The sequence below is a fragment of the Strix uralensis genome, chromosome 5 (genome assembly GCF_047716275.1).
Source record: "Strix uralensis isolate ZFMK-TIS-50842 chromosome 5, bStrUra1, whole genome shotgun sequence".
Lineage (NCBI taxonomy): Eukaryota > Metazoa > Chordata > Aves > Strigiformes > Strigidae > Strix > Strix uralensis.
Genome location: NC_133976.1, coordinates 9,976,980 through 10,000,168, shown reverse-complemented (window position 1 = coordinate 10,000,168; position 23,189 = coordinate 9,976,980). Strand labels below are relative to the sequence as shown.

Here is a 23,189-nt window from a genome sequence, read left to right as displayed (position 1 = left end):
TCACATTTCCTGTCAATGATTAAAGCATGACCCCTTTGCTAAATACCTTCCCCCCCAAATGATATTTGTACTGCATCTGAATTTTAACATACTGAGCCAGATCCTTTGCATGCCTATGATTTGGAATAGTTCTATTCTTATAAATACACCATTACATTGGTAAATGGAAGATCAAATGGATCAGCTAGTTGTCAGATATTCAGCTGTCATAAAGGCACGTCCTTCTTAATTGGATATGTCAGGATAATGAACAGTAGCTGCAAATTTATATTATTATACTTTTAACCATGTGGTTTACATCAAAAGTTTAATATGCATTATAATTTGTATTAGAAAATTGATTCTTATCTTGTTAAAATAAGGTACTTGGAAAAAATCTCTCAGAATTTTTCTCTTCAGTGTCTCACTTTGCTGAAGATGAAATATCCATAGCAGCTGTGTAGACTTTCCCAGCAGTGAGGGGTAGGAAAGATGTCAGCCATTGCTGCCATGTGTGCTATTCAGTTGAGAGAAGTTTACCTCATAAATTAAACTATTCCGACAGCTAAATTATCGCATAAAGCCTAACAGTCCTACTTTGAAAGAGCTACTCTGGAAATAAATTTTTATTGGAATTATATTTTGCTTGGGGATGACAGGATGAAGTTTTGAAAAATCTGAGTTTTCCTGGCTTAACTTCTCTTTTGACAAACCAAGTGCTCACAATACAGCTAAAGTCAAAAGAGATCTGCAGTGTATTCAAAGACAGGCCTTCATAAATAATAGCATTTAACAATGAACCAGATAAATATCTATTTACAAAGGGGTTTATGGAGTTTTTCAAAAAAATTTTTAAATGGAAATGAAGTTACCTCTTTAGGATGACCTTCTACTTCCATAACTTTATCACAAGATAATGCCACATAACAAGAGGTGCCATTTGGGACATGGCACTCGGCCCGTAAGAAATACGTGCTTCTGCATGACAGCGCTTAAAAATGTGCAGAGCTTCCAACAACACACTCTGGTTTCCTTACAGAAGTATTTGTTAGACCTTACCAGAACAACCGGCTTGTTTTGATTGTCTTATGAAAAAAGGACATTTATGTTCTCTGTCCCTTCCCTGTACTCTGCTTGTAAATATTGTCTTTGGGTTATTGGAAAGTTCCCACAGCATATCCCTTACCTACCAGTGTCATAGTGAACTGTGGCTTGGAAAAAGTATTATATGCTATATATAGCTACTTATAACTGTATATAAAACTATATACTTCCAAAATGCTAAGAAGGTTATAGCTATGGCAAGATTTATTCTTTTTAACAAGTGGAGGTAAATTGTACATGTGTGAAAAGCCTGAGTTTATGAAAAGAGTTTTCACACAGGGTAGCCAAAGGGACTAGAAATCGATGTCATGTGGAGCAGCAGAAGTGATGGTCTGCAGACCCAGCAGCCTCCAGAGGAATCAAGCCCCTTTATTTTGTGATTTTGGCCACTGACCCTGTGAGATGCCTGGACAGATGTGTGCCTAACACTGACTGTCCTGTTATCTGCCATCCTCCACAGACAAGAACATCAATACAGAAAAAAGGTCTAGTACCTGGGATTTCCCAGTACAGCAGAAATCATTATCCTGCTTTTTATGAAACAAGGTGAAGCATAACAGCCTTTAAACATCTAAGAGATGTATTCTTTTTTCCCATGGCAAAGCTACCCAGGTGATGTAAAGAAGTGCTCTAAAAGGTACTTACCCTGTACATAAGCTAGAGATCTGGCTCTTCAGTTTTATTTTCATGTACTATAGTAACACGATATCTAGTGGTTTGAAAGGTTAAAGCACCTCTGAACTAAAATAGGCTGTTACAATCTGTAAACTAGATCTCCCTTTATTGGCATTTCTCTGTGATTGCAGTGATGCTTAGAACTAGCATGGCACAAATAATAGTTCTATCACACAATTGTTATATCACAAATGAGAATAATCTTTTCACAGTATCCTTTTCCTTCATTTTCTCTATATACTTAGTAAGCATCTAAATGCCATATAAAGGTATAATTAAAAATAAAAAAATAAAAGGGAAGCAAATTAGCCTGAGGTGATTCATAACTTAAAAAATCATTTGCTCAAATGTTTCACTTGAAAACCACAGGTCAGAATCTTAACTGATGTAAACTGACACAGCTCTGCTGTCTTCAATGAAGTTAGGCCAATTTATGCCACATCTGCTACTACTGAAGTCAATGTTTCACCCTGAATTTTATGTTAGATAATGAAACACAACATGTTTTCTACCAACAGTAGCATTGGTCCTTCAAGTAATGTGTTCCTTCAAAGTCATTCTCTTAGGGAAAAAACTGCTCTTCCATCACTGCATACATATATATAACATATACAGACATATATACAAACAAAAAAGACAAGATGCATAAATGTATCAGAACAGGATATCCATTACTTAGAAAATGCACTGTAGACCTCTTCTAATGTGAAGTAGAGGAGGGATAAAAAAAAGTGGAAAGTATAATTCAGCAAAATTTTATGAGTTGAACCAAAGATTTGTAAAATACACAGAGTCCGGAAAAAGCAAATATGTTACAGGTGGTAGCGTAATATAACTTCATATGCAATAACTTAATGTTTTATGTACACCATAAATCTGAACTAAATTTAGAGCTTCTTTATTGATTAAGAATGAGAAATAACCTGCAAGTAAAGTGATCCCAGATCTTTTAAGTTCATCCAGTTAAAAATGAGTCTTAATCTATTAGACAATGACAAGAAATTTGGAATTAGGAGACAAAGAAAGAAGCCGGGTTAGTTCTTCAGACAGTGTCTATTGATTTACCTCTGTTGAAGAAAACCTAATATATTCCTGCTGAGGATCTGGCAAACAATTTTGTACAGCTCTTGCAACGCCAGTCTGAGCATTTAAAAAAAGGTTCTATAGGGCATTCTCTATACCTCCACCTGTATGTAAGGGTTAAGTAAATGGAAAATCCTGTTCTTTCCTAAACAGGACTGTTCCCTGCTGGTTCACACAAACTACCCCAAAGGGAGCCCTGGGGAAAGGGACCAGGGGTCCTTCCCCCTGCTCAGGCTTGCACAGGCAGGTGCATTCTGCATCCTGTTGTGATTTTCTAGTGGGTTTAATGCACCTCTGTGTCTCCCTGCTGTTGGATTTGTTCCTTTCAAGCACAGATCTGACTTGTGTAATTTTGCAACTGTTAAGTACAACATTCCTACACATCCAATCCTGTTTCCTCAGAAGTCAGTGGGAGCAGAACATAGCTTTACTAATTACTTTCTTGTTTTGTCTGGTAATTAGTTTCTTGGATTATATTGCGTTATGTAGAGACAATGCCACATGTTGCCTAACCCCGGATCCCTGAAGTTGGTGTAGGTGTCTGTGTTAGGTCATCTCACCTAAACGCATGCATATACAATATAGACATCTGCATATGCGCCAGTTTGCCCCATTCAGTGAAAGTACATATATATAGCCTCCCCAATGGATGATGATCTCAAGCTTTAAATTAGGCTCTCCGCAGGTATTTTCTGCATATACACATGCTACGTTCTCTCTAAATATGTTCTTTCCTGCTTACTCATGGCTTAAAGTCTATTCAAACATTAACTTTATTCTTCTCTCTAAATACCATGGTTATTCACTTACACATCTGGAATGGATTTAAGTGAAGATTAGTCTGCTTTACTCCGCAGACTGCGGTGTAATTCACAACATATTAGGTTGTATACATTTGCGCAGATCATTTTTAATCAGATGCACAGCATGCTACTCATATCCTTTTACCTTTTTATTATTATTTCTGATACTGTACTTCATCAAACTCAATTCGACCTGCCTAGTTTCATCACTAGAAATGGTTTTATTCAAGTATGGAATTAGGCTGTGATACGCTGCTTCATATTGAAGAGATATTCAACAGATATAACAATTCATATTCCCATTACTTTATGACTGTCACACAAAGTAATTTATTTCCTTTCCCCAGTCATAAAAATTGTACCATGTTCCAGCCTCCTGCAGCCTACTCCAATCGCTTCCAGTGCCTCCTCTATCGCTTGCCACTCTTTTCTTTAAATTTCACTTCTCCATTCTCCTCACTTTGGCACACACTAATTTCCTCTCCTCCACTGGACTCAGGCAGGTGGATTATATTGAGAGCTCACATAAACAAGCAATCTTATTAGACAGTAGGTACATTCCCTGACAATTCCCCTAATCAGTTCACATTTACCTCTCTAAGTGCTTGAAAAATAAATAAGCAGATGGTGAAGTCTGTTAATTTTCCACAAGTGTGGCAGAAAATGAATCTTCAGGAAATGTTTCAGATGGCAATTTTTTAACTCAAAATCAACCACTTGCCTTCGCTTATAGTTTTTACCTATTTTAGTATGCTAGGGAGGTATAAACTATACATGATACAGAAGCAGTAGCCCTTTGACACGTCCAGTGCTGCTGTCTGACATGACAACGTAAGCCATCTGGCTCTCACAGATGCAGTGTGCAGGGGTGCAGGGGTTCATATTGTATACCACCCCCCCACCCCCCATTCGTGGTGTCTCTAATAGCTACTGTCAATCAAGCACCCTCCTCTTCCCCAGCTCCCGGAGGAGACGCACATTTGAAATTCCTGGCTAGGTGGTATGAGAAAGGAAGAGGAAGGAGCAGGCTCTAAGTGAGAGACAGAGACAGGCCAGATTATCTTTCAATGTAAATCTGATAAATTAATTTATTCATCTGATTTTCACCTTTGTAAGGGACAGAAGACAGGCTGACTGTCAGATTTGTCAAAGCCTGAGAAGTGGTGGGTACTGCTGCCTCCCACCTGCCCCACTTTCTCTCTGCATGGGCAGATCCGGTCTGAGAAGGCAGTGACCCCTCCTGCACCACTGTCCAGGGGATACAGAAATTTGTGCCACTTGAAGGGCAGGTGAAGATGATTTCACTCACAGTTTATGTATGAAAAGGAAATCAAAAGCTAACAGTGTCTGAGGCAGTTCAGATAAACATACTCCTGACTTCCCTGGTTTGCGAAGATGAAACCAAGCGTCATGAGAATGATTCAGGCACAGGGGGACTAACAAACTTACTGCATACATGACCAAAGAAAACAACAATTTAGGTTTTGTTTATAGTTAGGGACTGCTAAAAACAAGCTAAACCAAACATCCTCTTTCAGCTCCAGGGCCAAACACATCATTGACTTCAAAATCCAGAATGTTAAACCAAGGTTGGATCTGGCCTCTCATCTCTGATCATCCTTTCTATAAATCCTTGATAAAGTGTGTGTTAGTTTTATGGTACAGTCATAAACCAGCCAAATGTAGAAGTAAATGACCTCATACCAGCTATCTCTCTGCAGATAGATTCACTTGGCAGATAGCCAAGAATTGATTGACACACATCTTACGGAACTAGAGTTAATTAATATGTCTACCAATTCCCAAATGGATCTCAGGAAGCAGAGAATCTGTTTAATGCAGTAAGCAATGACATACTGTGTGTGGTCAAGAGACAATCACTAATTGCCAAGAATGCATTCTGGAATAAAGCATTAAAGAATATGAGAAAAACCCTTTCTACTTTGCAGCTCTTTTATCCCTTCAAAACCTTATGCTTAGAACATTTTAAAGACTCATGTTTCAAATATCAAAAGACATTTTGATAGGGAAAAATGGTTCCCAGACTATAAAGTCAACACTCAAAAGATCTGTTAATTCTAATCTTAAAATAACTGAGTCCTCATTCATTTAACAAAGATGTCTTTATTTTCAGGGAAACCTGCAAACATGGATTGCAAAACCATAAGGTAACTTGAAAGAGCTATTCTTTCATGATCTCAGAAGCTACAAGTAACACAGCTATGGATTCACCCGTAAAACATACCCGTAAATTAGTGACTGCTGAAAACACATCAAGAGTCTGGCTGCTAAATTGAAACAGTCCATCGAGCAATACTCAGGTAAGCCAGACTCAAAACAAACTGAAGTGGACTAATCTATATTACATACTCATCTTAACAGGAAAAAAAAAGATTGGCTTTTCTGGAGAGAAAAAGTTTTGAAATGGAGCACAGAGACATTCTAGTCAAATCTTCAGCCACGAAAACCAGCATAGTCCCATTCCTTTCTGTGAGTGACACTGTTTTTCACCAGGGAAGACCATGCTTATCTATTTAGTTATGACGATCACTGACAAAACAGTACAAGAGCTACTTCAAGATTTCTGCAACACTAAGCAAAAATCACCAAGCTACAGATTTTAAACAATGGGGGAAGAGAGAGAGGAAAAGTGATTTATTTTTCAATAAAAAGTAAGGAAACAAAACCTAGTTCACATACAAAAAACTGTCACCGTGTTAGGACAAATCTGAGAAGTGGGGTTTATGAATGTGTGACACTATTTTAATTCCCAGCTGGGAGAAAGCTGCCGTGGTGTCAGAGTGTACTGACTAGCAGGAGACTAAAGAACAGAGTTGGCCCCAGAATAAACACAGAAGCTGAACTATCCTTCTTATAGCTGGTGTCTGTCCTGACCAAAAAAAAAGGAGCGTGCTTTTAACTTCATGAACCTGGTAAGGTGAGCTTATTCATATTTATTTAAGCCCCTGGGGGAAAAAGATGCTGTGTAGGGGAGAAAAGTACAGATTCTGCTGTGATTTATCAATCAGCACATCAGCACCTGATTCAGGAGCAGGTTTTACCAGATCCACTCACCAAGCCACAGAAACTATTGAGAGTGCATTTTGGCAGGAAGAGATCATGGCTAAACACCAATAAAGATTAAAAAGAAGAAAAAGAAAAATATTGTTTTAAGATAGTTTACCTCAGGATGGCTTCCAACTTCAATATAGGTGCAGACTGGATGAAAAGCCCCTGTTCCACAAGCGTACAAGTGGGTTTGGTTGTAAGCCTTAAGCACCTTGATGAAATTAGCACATTCTCTCTGAAAAGAAAAGGGGGAAAAAAAATGTATCCACAGAGTTAATTCAGTGATTATGACTAATGGGAACTCTTCTGTGTTAGGGATGTATGGCTGAATGAACAGATTTTAGAAGCGTGATCATTTCATGCTGTTTATAAGCTTGTTTATTGCTAAGCATTTAATAAATAGCCTGATTTAGTTTCTCATTTAAATATCTTTGGTTGCCATTTAATAAAGCATCCACCCCTGAAGAAAAGACTACATAAAAAAAATATCTAATTTCTGTTTCAGGCATGTTTTATCTTTGTAATTTATGCTATTGCCATGTTTGTAAGACAAAACCCATTTATAGAAATGTGTCAGAATGAAATAATGAAGAAAAATGGACCAACTGTTTGCTTGTATTCAATTAAGTAACAATTAGAAGAAAGATGGGCCAGATGGAAGGAGTTGATGAAAACCAAATCATTGACATAACATTTCTAACAATAATATGAATGCTGCCTCACCCCCACTGTCTGTGTTTAAGGGCCAGTTTTACAAAGATGAATGCATATGCTAAACTCTAATGCAATTATTGACAGCCCCTAGGATGTAAGCTTTCCAAGACTTGGACTTTACACTTTCTACCTAAGTAAATGATCCATCATGAGTAATTCTATAAAAACTTAGTAGCAACACTAATAGTCCCTAGTACAAACATTATCTGCTATCTGTTAACAAAAATGTCATTAATAATGCCTAATGTTATTAAAATGGAAATGTCTAACCTGATAGTCAAGATGTGAACTTTTTCTGTTTATCTTTTTGTTTCAATCAGGTCTAACAGTGAAAAGAAGTATGTCAATGGCTGCAAATCAGTCTACTGACAATTACAAATAATAGAATTTAAATAGGAGAAGAATAAGAACATTGAAATAAAATAGTTATTTGCATTAAAGTTTGTGTTAAAAATGAAGGAAACTTTTCTATGCATATTTGATGACTTTTTTGGTACAACACTCAGCTGTACCTCTCCAAGTGGACCAGGGCCCATGGAAATAACACCTGAGCTACTGCCTCCACAGAAATCTCTTCGACTGGCATCATCCATCTCTGTAACTTGCTTGCTAATTAAACCAGAAACTTTCAAACACAGAACAATGGTTTGCCAGGAAAATGCATGTGCAATCTGAGGCGTGCCTTAGGCCACCACAGGGAAAAGCAATGAATTTACACAGATAAAATACTGATTCCATGCCTTACACAAAGGACTGTACTGAAACAACATTGTTCTTCCAATTTTGTTGTTTATCTGTGTGATAGATAATGGTATGTATTAAAAAGAGCATCCAGAGAAAAGCATACAGAATCTTACTACGTCCTTGGCTTACTGCTGATAAATTAAGTTATCTTTCCAATTGAGATGGAAGAGAAAACATAGAGATAGTTAAGGTAATCCAACAGAAAATCGAAAGAAACAGAGATGGATGTTACCACGGGTCTCTCTTAATTCTTTCCTTTCTGATCTTTTTTAATAAAACACACACAATTTCTGGTGCATACATATTCTTCCTCCCACACATGTATAAACATGAACATATATTTATTATATGTATCCAGAGACTGCTTTCCACTGTCACAGTGGTAGGGTACTAGGCAAATACCTGTCATAAATCATCAAAACTACAATGTATGTTTCGATAGTGTTCTTAATGCTGTTGTCCTTTGTTCCTTTTAATAAAAGAACTATGGAAAAACCATTAAAGAATGTAAATAATGCAATGCCTGCAAGAATAAAAATGGGGAAATGCTGCAAATTCATGTAACATTAAAAATGAACAAAACTGAAATAGATCCTTTCTTAAACTCTGATATTCTGTGTTTCAGACAGAGCATCTGACTTTGACTCTACATAAATTAAAACTGACCAATGATTTGTGCATTATTAAATAATTCAGAATTTTCTCAGAGTTGCATCTGGCCAAATTTCAGTAGGACTGTTCTTTGCCTTGTCTGGTTTGATGTATCATGATTTTAAAAATGTCTTTGTGGTCTACTACTATGCTTTATTAAAGCTTTCAGAAATTGTCTACCTGAGGAACATGAAATGTTCGAGACCAGTGGACACATACCTTTGCAAAATGCTGTGAGCACATGGGCTAGACCCGCAGCCAGTGTGAATCAAAACAGATTGTGCTGATTTCAGAGGAGCTATTCTGATTTACAGCAACACGCCACCTGTGACTGTATGGACTCGCTAAATGCTGTTCAGCTGCTTATCTATAATATACAGCAAGAAGGTTTTAGATAGCTAATGCTTTAAAGGTGAGATGGAAAACCCTACTTAATTTAGGGGCAGTCTTCTTTGATTTCTGTGGATGGAAATTAAGAAAAATTCTATCATCAGCTTCACTGAATTATTCCAGATTAGCCTATGGGGGGGAGGGGGAATTAACTCTATCATAGCCATATTTATGTTTCAAGTGTTCAGGATTGGTAGTAGCAAAAATGCATTAATATCACTAAAGTTACTCCAGATTTATAATATATTTCCAAAAGCAGATTTGGCTTATTCATCCCTGCTTTTAAACTCTCCTTAATTCCTTGTACAACATATTTTTACCACAGATGTCTGAGAAAGACACAACCGAGTTAAACAATAGGGAAGGTAAATACTACAACAATAAACCTTTGACTATGACAAATAAATTTATATAACATTTAAAGTTCCTAGTCCAGTTCAGACTGCTCTTATAGCTTCCCTGTGTTTTATAGCTGCATAAAGGAACCATTAAGGTCTATTCAGTAAATTCTCGTACACCTCCCTAACAGATTAGGTTTCTTTATACATTTTACATGGTTGTAAAAAAATAAATAAAGAGGGGTATTAAACCACAATAAATGACATCAAAGTAACGTTACAGTTCTGATTTAAGCCCTTGTCAACTCAGGAAGTTCAAAGTGAAGTTTCTGCCCTGCCTGGGAGACGGTGCTATTCTCCCTGGAACAATACAACAGACGCATTGACTTCAATTGCAGAGTAATCAGATTCCTTCCTTTGACTAATTGTGCTCAAAAACAGCTGCACAGGTACAGCATCATGTGTGGAAATGTTGTACCTGTGTGTTTGATATTCTGAACTTAGCAAGAGTTCTTTGTGATGGTAAATCTTAGGTTTTCCTGGTTTATGAGACTCTGCAACAAAAAAGCTTCCCATAGATCTGAAATACACCAACTTCAACAGCTTTGAATGATTTGCTCAGACTCTAAATCTCAGCACACACATATGACGAAGATATTCTGATCAGGGAAAGCGTGTGTGCACTGAATGCAATTTGGGTTTGCCACTACATGAGACTTGGGTGACAGACTCATTTTCAGTCTCTGTTTCCCCATTCCTGCCCTCATGGCAAGGCTCCTACAATGGCATTCAGGCAGCGCCAGTTGTGAAACCTGGCAGACAGCTCTGCTGGTCCCGACACCGGTGGCTACGTCAACTCGGCTACAAAGCAACTCCCCGACCCCCTTGGCTGGAGGCCTGGAATGACTTGGGTGTCCCCAACTGGGCTTGTCCCACTTGGCAGCAGCATCTCCCCTTGCCAGACCCCCGGGCCAGCTCTATATTGTTAGTGTGAAGGTCTGTGCCAGCAAAATGAGGCATTTCACTACATGATCTCAGAGTGTAAGGCACTGGAAAGGAGACAAAGACAACAAAAGAAATGTAGTATCTCAGTAAAATACAGCAGATGGGAGAAAATATCCACCGGAGGAAGAGGAAGTAACCCAGAGCCAGAAGCTGTAAGGAACAAATTGTCAGGGAATTTAAACACTGTGTCTGCATGTGAGTTCATCCCCCCAGTACCTTTGTATCTATTTTCACTTTCCCCAGGAAAGGGATGATGTTTAAAGGGAACATATTCTGGATGTATCCATACCCTTTGAATATTGTTCTTTGTTAAGTAAAACAGCTGAAGGAAGAAAATTAGACTTTTAAAAATTATTTTCCAGGTGGAAATCAGTTGTTTTTTTTTTTTTTTCTTCCATATGTGAAAGCAGGGTGGTGTGGGAGTTTAAAATACGTTTAGCCTAATAATGTGAATGAAAATGAATGCAAGGTTTGCAAAGTTCTCCGTAGGCAGGAAAATATTACTTGGTTGGGTTATGAAAATAAATCTGAAAGAAGAGGAGCACTGGATTCACCACAGTGAATCATTATGAATTCTTCCAACTAATAATCCTGTTTATTATAATGGACAGCTTAATATTAAGAAACTTTCCTTGTCTATAGAAAGCTAAACACTGGTTTATGCCCTAAAGCTTGAGTTTACATATACATACATACAGCAGAAAGAATAAGTGATTGCATATGGTACAGAATGATTGAGGTAGGTATTCAAAGAGAAAATTAGATACATTGTGTGGGAGTTACTGCAGTCCTCAAAACCCCCATTCATTTATCTTGCCTACCCCTGGAGAGGATTAATCTTCATTTATATTTCAATAAATGGTATAAGGTTTCCCCAAGAGCTGTAGGTTCTGCCTTTGGCCTTGTAGAGAAGTACCTCTATCTTAAAATCCAAGCAGCTAAGCCTCTACATCATGTCTGAGACCTTCTAGCATAGCCTGAGAGGTTTTCTCTCTGTACTGACAGAGGGAACATTTTTAGATAACTACTTTTTTGTTTTTACAGTGTAACTGCTAGATCTGCTTCTGCAAACAGTCCTATGATGGCATGATCGCCATTATATTCTCCAAAGCATGTCCAAAGAAATGGTTCATGCCCTGTCCTGGCTCTGCCATGTGCAGTGGCTGAAGCACTCACCCCAAACGTGGGGCACAATTCAGTCTGTTTCTCTGCTTCAAGGAATATGAAATGTTTCCCTCACCAAAGCCCAAGCAGACACTACAGGTTTTCCTGAGGTTTGTCTGGCGTATAAGAGCACAAGGACATCCAAGTGAAGCCATTCTACCTTGCATACATGAGTTAAAGAGTCATTTGACCACCTGGAGGGAACAGTGCCCTAGAAGTTTACTGGGCATTACTGAGTAAGAAAAAGGTTTTAACTTCAGGTACATTATAGATGTTTACACTTCCTCTAAACTTGACTGAGGAGGTTATGGGGTTCAGATCCTCAGCTCCACAATGACAGTTTATTGAAATGAAAGTGGCTAAAACCATTTGCATCATACTATGGTAACACAGCCAAAGCATCCACCCCACTGCAAATTCTGCTGTACTAAACTCCCACTTGTAGAACAAGTTGAGAAATTATTAGACTGTCACTTACATTCTGAGTGTGAATTAAAGTCAAAGAGGTCCAGTGTGTCTGGACAGAGATCTTAACTCTAAATTTCAATTCCAAATATTGTATACTATGTATAAGGGCAGAAGGCCTGTCTTGAAGAGAAGATAAAGTGTTAATTAAGTTTTTCAGAAGGGCACCCACTATTTAAAGATGAATATGTCTGACTTACTAACCAAACATATACATTTGTTTTTTAAGAGTTTTCTGATATTTATATATCAAATTGATAGAAGAGCTTATGCAGAGAGAGATTAGCCTGAAAAAATAAATTACAAAAAAAATGTCTGCAACCAAAAGCATAGGAGCCAAATGCAGAAAGATTGAAAAACAAACACTACAGATATGTAACACTGATTAGGCTGTGTTATGCAGACTTTTCCCGGACAGTTACAAAAATAAAGTCCATCCATCTGTCAAAACATCTGTTCCACGTATGAAAATTAAAACAGAATTTAGGTGGTTTTTATGAGTTTCCAGTAATTATCTCTCTTCCAGAAGCCTGGAACTTACATCCTTCGATCTGGATTACTGATGCAGCAAAGAGTTTTTAATGACATCTTTTTAAGTGGAAGTTAAAGGGTAAGTCCCTGTGACCAACTATTATCCAGATTTTTCTCCTTAAGAAAGCTGTTTCTTTTTCTTTTTAACCAACATTTAGGTCCATACTGCTTCTCAGATATTACAGCAAATGCAAATGGCCAGATTATGCAGGGCAATAAGTAGGCTAAATAATCCATTTCAGTATCATTAGCTTCAACAGTTTTCTGCTGATTTAATCCAGATAAGGATCAGACCCTGTAATACATTCTTCCTTTAATTCAGCCTTCCCACATAGCCAAGTGATTAAAATATCAGAAGGTTTTGTCTAAACTGGATGGACAAGGGGATTTAAAGCTATCATCTAACAGCTGGACAAACAAAATAAATACGTGTTTTGTCTTTCAAATCAAAATGGATGGACAGTCTCCTTATAAAATCCCATGCATGAGTTTAATTAATATGTTTACTTTTTTTTTCTTCTGTCTAATTAGTTGAATTCTCAAGTGACAAGGTCAGGGATATCCATGGAGAATAAGTAATCCCTGATATTACTGCTGTCATTCAAATTTATCACACTGCTGAAAGATGTTCTGGACTTATCAGGGAGCTTTTAAACTTCTCTCTTCTGCTAGTGGGCTACTGCCAGCTGCGATCAGTTCAGTCTGTATTGGCTAGGTAACCTTTCAGCATGGAGCAGCATTGCTTCACGTTTCTGGAGTGTTAGTGCAATAAATATATATGTGATTGCCATGTACACAGATGATCGATTCTCAGCTAGATCCTGCAAACACTTTAGCATGTCAGTAAATATGTGCAAGGAAGTCCTCTTCTGGGTGAGCTCTAAATGGCATGTGCTTTCACAGCTCTTGTTGGTTGTTGCTTGTGTGCAAGTTTTTGTAAAATGCAGTAACATTATTTAAAAATTATTACTGTTTCCTTCTTTCTATTACACTTAGAAAAATACTGGTCAAAGAACACAGTCTGCTTAAGCAGGCCCAGAATAAGCAGGGAACAAAGCAAATTATTCCAGTCCTGTTAAAATGCAATGACCTTTTAAAATTTCATTTTATTGGAGTAAGCTAGTTGGTAACACTGCTGCAAAGCTATTGTGCTAAATGCTGCACTGGCAGTAACAGGAAAGTCCCTAAGTACTAGGAGCTTTGCACAGGCCCTAATGGGTGGGGAAGTCATGCCTGGCACCTGTACTCGGTGAGATAACCTTCCAGCTGAACCTGTATTTGCAGGTGCATGATTTTAGAGTGGGGGAGGCCAGTTGGCACAAAAACATTTGCAGACTATGATTTATTACTGTGTACCCCTTGCAGTTTGGATCAATAACATCATTTCCATCCCTGTTTTGTCATTATTGTACCTTCCAATTAGCAGGATCAATGTTTTATAGTCCTATTCTCTGAAAAATAGCCAGTCTGTAGTGCTGAGTGAAGTAAATTGAACAGCTGAAGTACTGGGGTCTATGTTGCAGAAAAGGATTTCTATTAACTTAGTTCTTGGGGATTACATCCCTATTAGTCAAAGCTTTATAAGCAGTGTGTATTGCATCACACACACACAAAAATTCAATATAAACCTAGAATACCTCTAGGTAAACAAATACTTAGCCTCTTTTATAAAGATATGTTATTCTGTGGACTGAATACTAATTGCACTTCTCTTTCCACCTCAGAGCTTTGAAAAAACTGACAGATCCTCAGATTCAGTGACCCTTATATTGGACGGTGATGTGGAGGACTTTACATTGGTTGGTTCATGATCTGGAGGACTTGACCACTCTGGAGATGTCAGGAATGACACTACTCCTAGGCATGGTGACCATTGCCAACATTGCAGAGCAAGCATTGATTAATTCCATATCCAGATTTTTCTCTGCTGTCAAAATACGCCCTGAGAAATTTCAGGCTGAAGGTGCTGATGAGGGTTGATAAGACATTTTTGGTTGCCTAGTACAGCTTACTGTACTTCCAGTTATCCTTCCAATTAAGTTATGCCTGTTATCTCTCTGATTTTTTGATATGACAAGAGTTCATGAGAATATTTAAAATGTATAATCTACTCAAGTTGCAGGATGTCTGCATGAATTTAAACCATTAAAGCATCAAGACAAAAAAAAAAGAAGCCAACTAGCAAAGCATATGATAAAAAAAAGCCACTGAAAAAACCCAGATATATCCTGATTCTTTCAAGCCACCAAACTGCATGCCATATTAGCAAACAGTTGTATTGTCAGCACACTTGCACAGCAGATGGAAAGCTCCTCTGGTTCTTCCTTTGTGTTAGTGTGGGTGAAACACAAAATGTTTCCCTGCCTGTCTACTTACCTACTTGCAAATCTAGTAATCACTACTGGTACTTGGTCATTTAGCCCAAAGTGTACCACTAAGTCTAAACATGGAGGTAGCTAAACCAGGTGGGATAATCCCTAGGGTCTGTCCTGAAAACAGTCTTAAGCCAGAAGCCATTAGAAGAAGTCATTAGAAGTTATGCTTTAAAGATGCCTTCCTTAACTGCACAGACTAAACACATCAGGCCTTCAAATCTTTGTCGTTAGCACTAACCATCTGACCTAGCGATCTCAGGAAGTAAAATTTCTCCAATTTCTTCTGCATTCAGTATGTTCAAATTACAAGACATGTTTCCAGTCCTTAAATCTTCATTCAACAGATGCAGATAATAATTGTTCTGGACCTGTGAACAGCTAGAGGGATGCCAAGAAAATGCTGCAGCACTAAGTACCTGATTTAATGACCATCTCATATTTTTGTACATCTGGTTAATGCATAGTTAACAAGACAAAACAAAGTCTTTTGTGGATGCAGTCCAGCAAACAAGCCGGTTTTCAGGGTTTTGCAGTCACGGCATGATTGTTGTACATTAAATCTTCCCATCAGTGTTAGCAAGGTTCCTTTATTTTGAATTACATTTTCCAGTAGTATGCACTTCCTACAGCACAGAATTAATTTATTTAAGGAACAGAACAATATTTCAAGAATAACTCAAAACATTAGGAAGCCTTGAGGTCAAGCAGAAGCCAGTTCTTTTCTGACCATAACTTTAAAACAAAATTGGTTTTGCTCTGTAGAGTAAACCTGTCCCACATTTTGGGCATGGCTTTATTAGCAAAGAAATGAACAATACTGAGTTTCAGCTCAAGCAGTCTCACCAAGCCCAGCAGCAATTTAAGTTGCAACCACAGTTTAGATCTAAAGAGTCTCTCTCATCTGTCTCTTCTATCTGGGTGGGGTAATCACCTGTCTCCTGGAGAAATCAGATTACACCCCACCTTTCCGAATAGGATCAACACTTGCTAATTGGGTGGAGTATTTCAGACAAACAGGTTGTCAAGCCTGTTATAGGCACAGAAAGTACTTAGAGTCCATATCAGTCAGCTTGCCTTTATTCTGCATATTAATAGGTATATCCTGTAATGCCTTCTACTCACAGCCACCTAATATAAATGTACTCAGAACTTCTGTGTTGAGAGTGGATGTAAAACCATGAAGTGTTGAAAGGAAGCAAAAGACTGTTGCATCTATAAGGGACAGTTGCTTAGCAATATGTGTGCCTGTAAATAAACATATTCTATAAACTAGACTATGAAATTACATGTGCTTACTGTGGGAATCTGAAAATTTGTGTGTGGATAATAAACTATTTTGACACCACATAGAGATGCTGAACAAAGAAACCTTAAGTGACAGAAGCTTAAAATTCCCACTCAGTAAAAATTTGGCACAAAGAGAAATTGTTGAAACAGGAGTTTGCTAAGCAGCTTTTGGGGTTTTTTGTTAGGTTGTTTTTTTGGGTTGGGTTGTGGTTTTTTTTTTTTTGTTTGGTGGGGTTTTTTTGTGTTGTTTTGGGGTTCTTTTTAAATATTCATGGTAACATAAAGTTTTGTAATATGTTAATCAGGAAGGAATTACCCAAGGGAAAGAGATCAATAGATTATTTGATCCAACACAGATCACATCACTCAGAAAAAGAACAAACAAAAAAAAATCAAAAGCAAGAGAGAAAGATATAGATTCTCCCTTTATTTACTGTTCTTACCCTTCTTGTTCCACCATCTTCAGAATACAAAACTTTCTCTGCATTGAAAAGATTTTTTTAAAGATCTTCTGTTGACATGAAGATGTGGAAACCGCACAAAGGATTAGCTTCAACATAGGAAATAATTATATCCTAGGTTATTTTAAGAATTTTCCCTTTACTTCTTTTACTTATTACAGAAGAAGGACAAAATTTTAGACTTGTGTGCAGCAAGAAGGAATTTAGTAGACCTATTTTTGGTGTAACAGGACTATAGAAAAAAATTACTTGTGGACTAATTTAATAGTTACATAGTGACCACATCTTGAGTATAGAGAAACTGTGATATGTGATCTTTCAGAGCAGACCTATCCTGAAGTTTTAAACTAGCCTTTCTTTTATTAAAGCAACAGAAAATCCCAAAAACTAAACTAAACCAATCAACCAAACAAAAAAACCAGTCTGCTGAAATAGAAAGAATGTGAAGCAAATTCAGAAAAAAATAGAAAGAAAAAAAAGAAAAAATATGTGACTGGTACCAAAGGAAGGGCTTTTCTCTGACTTCATGAGGTTCAGACTGAAGCCCTGGAAGAAAACAGGAACTAAACATATCGATCATTTTTACTAGTCATCCAGTTAATTTGTTTCTCTGGAAAGACATGTACAAAGAATAAATTTACTCTGTCCATCTTGGGATGCAATAAATCCTAACAAGGAATTACCCAACATCATTTTGAAATAGCAATAGCTGATAACCATAAATAATTCTCAGACTTTGCTAAGGCCAAACTAGGGCTTGTGAGGAACAACCTATTGACAGAAAATTAAACCCCATAATTTTGGGAACAATTTTTCCTTCATTTCTCCTTTAATTCCCCTTTGCTAACTCTGTGTCTTTGTATTTCAAAAACAACAAAGAAAACATTTCTGCAATACCGCATTAAATCTGCTGAATATTAAGTTTCCTTCAGAAGCAAATTTCTACAGTCACACCTATAAACAGAAAAATAAGCCCAAAATTGAAAAATTAGTTTTGTCCTTGATCTATATCAATTTGTTCCCCATACTGAAAGACTTAAATGACTTCCCATGATACATAAGTGGGTAAAATATGAATATCTGAACAACTGCCAACTTAATTCTTCCTCTGTATAAGTTATTACCTTACACTAACTGATTTGCCTTGGTCAGTTCATATAAAGAAATATATGCAAATGCCTAAATGAACACAAGCTGTAGGATCAACATGTGAACTAAGAGCCATAAATGAGGCTTTATGATAGTGGGTGTGTTGTGGGGGTCCATCCAAGAACTGGAGCTGGCGCAACCAGAATTTCCCAGGGGAAAAATTCTGTTAGAGAACTCCACAGGACTCTGAAAGACTCCACTTCTTTTTTACCAAGCTCAGTTCACCTCTAAATGAAAGGGTTGTAGGTTATTTTTTTTCCCCCCTATCTGTCATTCTCTTTTGTTTATAGTCTATGCAAAGCAGTTTTACACAGCAGCAATATTAAAGCAGTACACCACTTGCAAAATGTCTCACTCTCTTGTCACCCAAATGGTAAGAAATGCTTTGGTAGGAAATCATGCCCACATTAAAGATCATGGACAAGATTAAGGAGTGAGCATCCCTCAAGCTAATAAATGCAGCATATTAACTGGGACAGTTGATAGAGTTGAAAGGGATATGCAATGGCACGATTTGTCTTACAAATGGCTCAAAAGTCACATTTCTCCTTGTCATATGTAATATTGAGAGTAAATTCTGTCCTTAATCTCACTGGAGGTCCGTGGCTTTGGATTTTTGCTCACTTTACCCCTTCCCACTCATAGGGGACATTCACCTTTCCCTTTTCCCCAGGCTGGATGGGGGTCCTGAGTCTTTAGGCTTTGTTAAAGGATGTCAGTGCTATGTTGGAGCCAGGGAGCCAGGAAGGGAACAGGGATGAGGGTGAGGGTTGGTGACAGAAAAGCTGGAAATCTGACTGTAGATGTCCTCCAAAGGAAGAACCCTGACAGAAAAGGGATGAACTTCTCTTTGGCTCACCCAAAGGGCCAGAGGTAATTTGACCAGAAAAACTGTGCCTGTCAGATGAATTTAGAAGCAGGCTCTCTAGATCTAGCCAGCATTGTATACTTAATTTTCAGATTCTCTCTTCAGATCTTTGTTTACAATAACAGATGAAAAGAATTACTTTTACTTTCTGCCTCCATGTTCTTCTATTTTCCCTAAGGCAACAACAGTAATAAAATCAGTTAAAGGAAATAGTGCTTATTTATTGCCAACTTTGTTTTTCCAAAGTATCACCAGATATGGCTGAGGAACACTTGCTAAGTTACACTCCATTTTTTCTTTTTCTGCTTTTTCTTCTTTCTTTCCAAATTAAATCATTGCACACTGATGGATCTATAAGCCTATGGAATTTCTAATCTTCCTATGATTTAGAGAGGGGCTGGTAAACTTTAAAGGAAGCATAAACTGAGATGGCATATGAAAATTTTGGATTAAATTAAGTATTATCATAATAAATGAGGTGTTCGTGAATTAAATTACAGCCATGTGATTCTACCTGCATGAACCATAAACTCAACAATTAAGTGCCAGTCACACTTAAATGCAAAGAAGCATGCACAGAATATAGCTATATCATGTGTAGTGCAAAGAGTCTCTCTGCTTCTTAACTTAAAATAGGTTTCTGAACTACAGTGATTCCAAATTAACACCAAGAAAACTATCAAGTATAAAAAAGGCAATCCCAGCTGAATTCAGGTAAGAGTTAATAACTAGGTAAAATTTAATGGCAATTAATTAGCCCAGGTAGATGTCTATCTCCTATACATTATAACACAGTCAGTGTTAATACAGACACAATTTTGCTGGTACACTTTAGCTGTTTAGGGAAATGATATGAAAGTGTACTCTCTGTAAGGACCTGTTTGTTCATGTGACAGAGCATATGTAGAAGCTTGCCGGTACCACGTAAAAGTATTTGATACTCTTTGTATCTGTTTGTATATCAACATTTATTTCTCACCAGAAACATCCAGGGACAAGCCCATTTCTTACAGCATGATATAAGTATCTGTCATCATGTAGCTTGTCCTATGTGACTTTGTTAATGTACCCACTGAAATTTTAAAGATTTATACATGTCAAGGCCTGAAGGGACCATTTCAACAATTTAATTTGAGCTGGGATCTTTAAAAGTGGCTAAATAAATTAGATAGTCAAATTACACTTGAAAATAACATCCTAAGGTGCCCTTCAGAAACCCATCTTTAAAGCTTTCAAGTCGCAGAAATCTATCATACCCTTTAATAGGGATTTCTCTGATTAATTGTGTACCACATTAACTACTGCTATGGTGCCTTAGCCAAATCTAGTGCAGAGATGTATCAACTAAACTGCAGACAAAACTTATTAAACAATAGTACATTAATAGTTTAAGGACAAGAAGCTATCCCTATCCTATCCCTACATGCAAAACTAACCAGTGTTTCCAGCAACTTTTGTAAATCACCCAAGCTTTGCTTTGCTGGTTTATGACATCCCAGGAATGTCAGAGTGGAACTGTAGCCACATTTTTTTTTTTTGCAGTTACCTATTATTTAACCCATATGTAATGCAGAGGTTGCCATGTGTTTCTGCTGGGTCCCAAGTGCCTGTGAGATCTTAAAATCAAAATATTGAGGCTCTCTAGTGAAGGATATGACTAGCAGCATGTCTGTACTGTAAGTTCAGTATAAAAGCTGAGAAGTATTCTGTAGAGACTTTGTCTTCTTTGATCATTACCAAGGTCTGGTCAGGAATCGTGAGAAATATTCACGGGACTTACAGCAACCAGAGTAGATCAAATGAGAGACTGAAGTCCAGAATAGCAAGAAATCCTCACTGAATTGCTCATTTAGTTGAATTACGTAAGCAAATATCTTATTTGTTATTTATAGTCTTTAATTTTTCATGAACAATGTCAATTTCATGCTTGTGATACTCTATACTGAGGAAATGGGAAATATATTGTAATACTAAGTACTTACGTGGGACAGTAATTATGATTTTATTGGAAAAAATGTATATATTGTGGGGAAGTGTTGCAGTTGATGTCTATCAGAGAAGTCCTGCTCTAAGTATTGCATAGCGGGGGGGAGTCTTTCAGCCTGTCTTCTCAGCTTACCCATATAAAAAAAAAGGATCCGAAGCATACGTTAAAGTTTTCTCTATCTATATAGTGAGCAAAGCTTAACTAATTAGCATATACTAAGCCCTTTAAGAAACAAAAATGCAAATGACTGCTTAAAGAACAAAGGGATATCAGGAGAGTGGGAACAGCCCAAGTCAGCCACTCTCCTCAAATACCGTGTGGACTGTACTGAGCTACCAACCTGCTGCGCTTAGATTGGCATGACTGACAGCGTCAGTATAAGGAATCCCTCTGAAGGAGTGAAAATCACAGTAAATTACCTCTTATAATTATGAGGGGAAATCTGGGAGGTCATAGCTGAGGTTAGCTGTGGGGCAGAGCCGGGGTTATACTTGCGCTACAGCTGCTGCAGTGCACCTGGCCTATTAGTGGGGACTTGCATTTTCAGCACTGACTTCCCCTGGAGATCAATAATTTTTAAAAGTTTTTTTAAAAGACCTCAATGTAGAAGCATAGACTGTCATGTAGAGAGTTTTGAACCATCACAAATGAAAAGCATCTAATATCTTAGCAGTGGTACATGCTGAAAGCAATATTAAATCAAGCATGTTTTATACGCCACTTTATTTGTCCTCTATTTCTCTTGTTCCCTCTAATGAGAGTCTGTTGAGTTATTTTTATGGCTTTTACATTTCATGCTCCCAAGGTACTGACAATGGCTTTAAGGAATAAATGAGGGAGGAATAATAAGTTTCTTAAATGATCTGTAATCTTTATCTGTAATTACAGTTAAAGCACTTACATTAAATACTTTGTTTGTAATGCACTGTTTTATAGCAAGAATAGGTAGCTGCAAATATTTAAAGATGATGACCTGAACATACCAACATACATATTCCATCTTTCTAGTTGTCTCCAAAACTGGACCCATATTACATATGACCTATGCATTTATTTGTTTGTTTTTATTTCTCACCTACACTTGTAGAGAAGCCTAAAAATTAAATCAAACAAAAAACAAACACCCCCCAAGAACCCATATATGTGAAAAATGTTTGTGAAAGCAAATTGTCAGATTCTAGCAACTTTGTGCTGTACTGCCATTACTCTCAGTTTGGGCTGCCCTGTGTCCTGAGCTCTGGGTTTCTGTTCTGCCTTACTCTTTTCCATCAGCTCATGAAAGTGCTGCTTCTACTGCACAGGATCATAGCAGGCAGCTAATGCACCCAGGTCACACATGGCACTGTGGTGTGGTATTGGCTTCACCTTTTACTCATGATCAGCAGGTGTAGCTGCCCTAATATCATAGGAATAAGGGTGAACAAAATAGTTACAGCATAAATGGTCAGAGGATGGGGACCTGAACTTCCCAGCTCACTTCAAATTAATAGTGTCTCTATTTACCACGAATGGATTGGAATCAGCTTAGTGCAATGTATAAAACATACTCTTTCTTACTCTTGTGAATTTCGAAAAATAATTATTAAAAACTATGAGTATACTTTCATTCTAAGTGCTGAATCTCTTATTAATTTTCTGTGTTTCAACCCCAGCTATAAATAAATATACTTAATGTAATATCATAGTACTTAGTATAAGATCAAGCTGCAAGGTTAGTTAATTTTCTCAGACATTTAACACTAACCTTATATTTTTTAACCTTAAATATTAGATATTCTAGTTCTCACCCTGCAGTGTACTCATGAAAATTATTTGTGAACATGAATATGGATTAATTTAAATGTATTATTTCTATGTAATGAGATAGCCCAAGTATCTGACACTTTAGTTGTCCCTTCACATATATAGCTTAGCCCATATTTCTTATTTTTTACCTAATCCACCTCTACTGTTCCCAAATGGCTTTTTATGAAGACAACTGTCCTCTATGGCCCAGGTAAAGACTGATGAAACTGGGAAATTATTCAAATGGAGATCTCTAGAGGCATATGGTTGGCATTATGAATATTTTACAGAATCACCTCTGAAAATCAGGCCAATAGCATATACGCATGGGGCCAAGTTCCACTTTCAGTTATACCTTGGCAACAACAATGATTTCCCATTTGGCTATGCTATGCAAGTATTTGTTTGGCTTATTGCATGCATGTTTTTTTTATCTTTTTTTCCCTTCTTCAGACCTGTCTTCCCATTTCCCATATTGTTCTCATAAAGAAGACAGTTATTATCAGCGTGGTATGATTATTATTTGGAGGCTACTGGCTATGTCTCTCCTACCTCATAAATA

General features: G+C 37.4%; 1 protein-coding gene across 4 annotated transcripts in view; it reads right to left on the bottom strand.

The window, feature by feature from the left end:
* Positions 1-23,189, bottom strand: part of SEMA3A (semaphorin 3A) — a 338,890-nt gene that overhangs the window by 95,279 nt on the left and 220,422 nt on the right. For 3 of the 4 annotated variants that reach the window (XM_074869850.1, XM_074869853.1, XM_074869851.1), the window contains exon 5: positions 6,829-6,948. The exons of the other annotated variant lie outside the window; for it this stretch is intronic. In XM_074869850.1, coding sequence (XP_074725951.1) covers positions 6,829-6,948 — 120 coding nt within the window. The remainder of the gene's footprint in view (positions 1-6,828; positions 6,949-23,189) is intronic. 4 annotated transcript variants of the gene reach the window in all.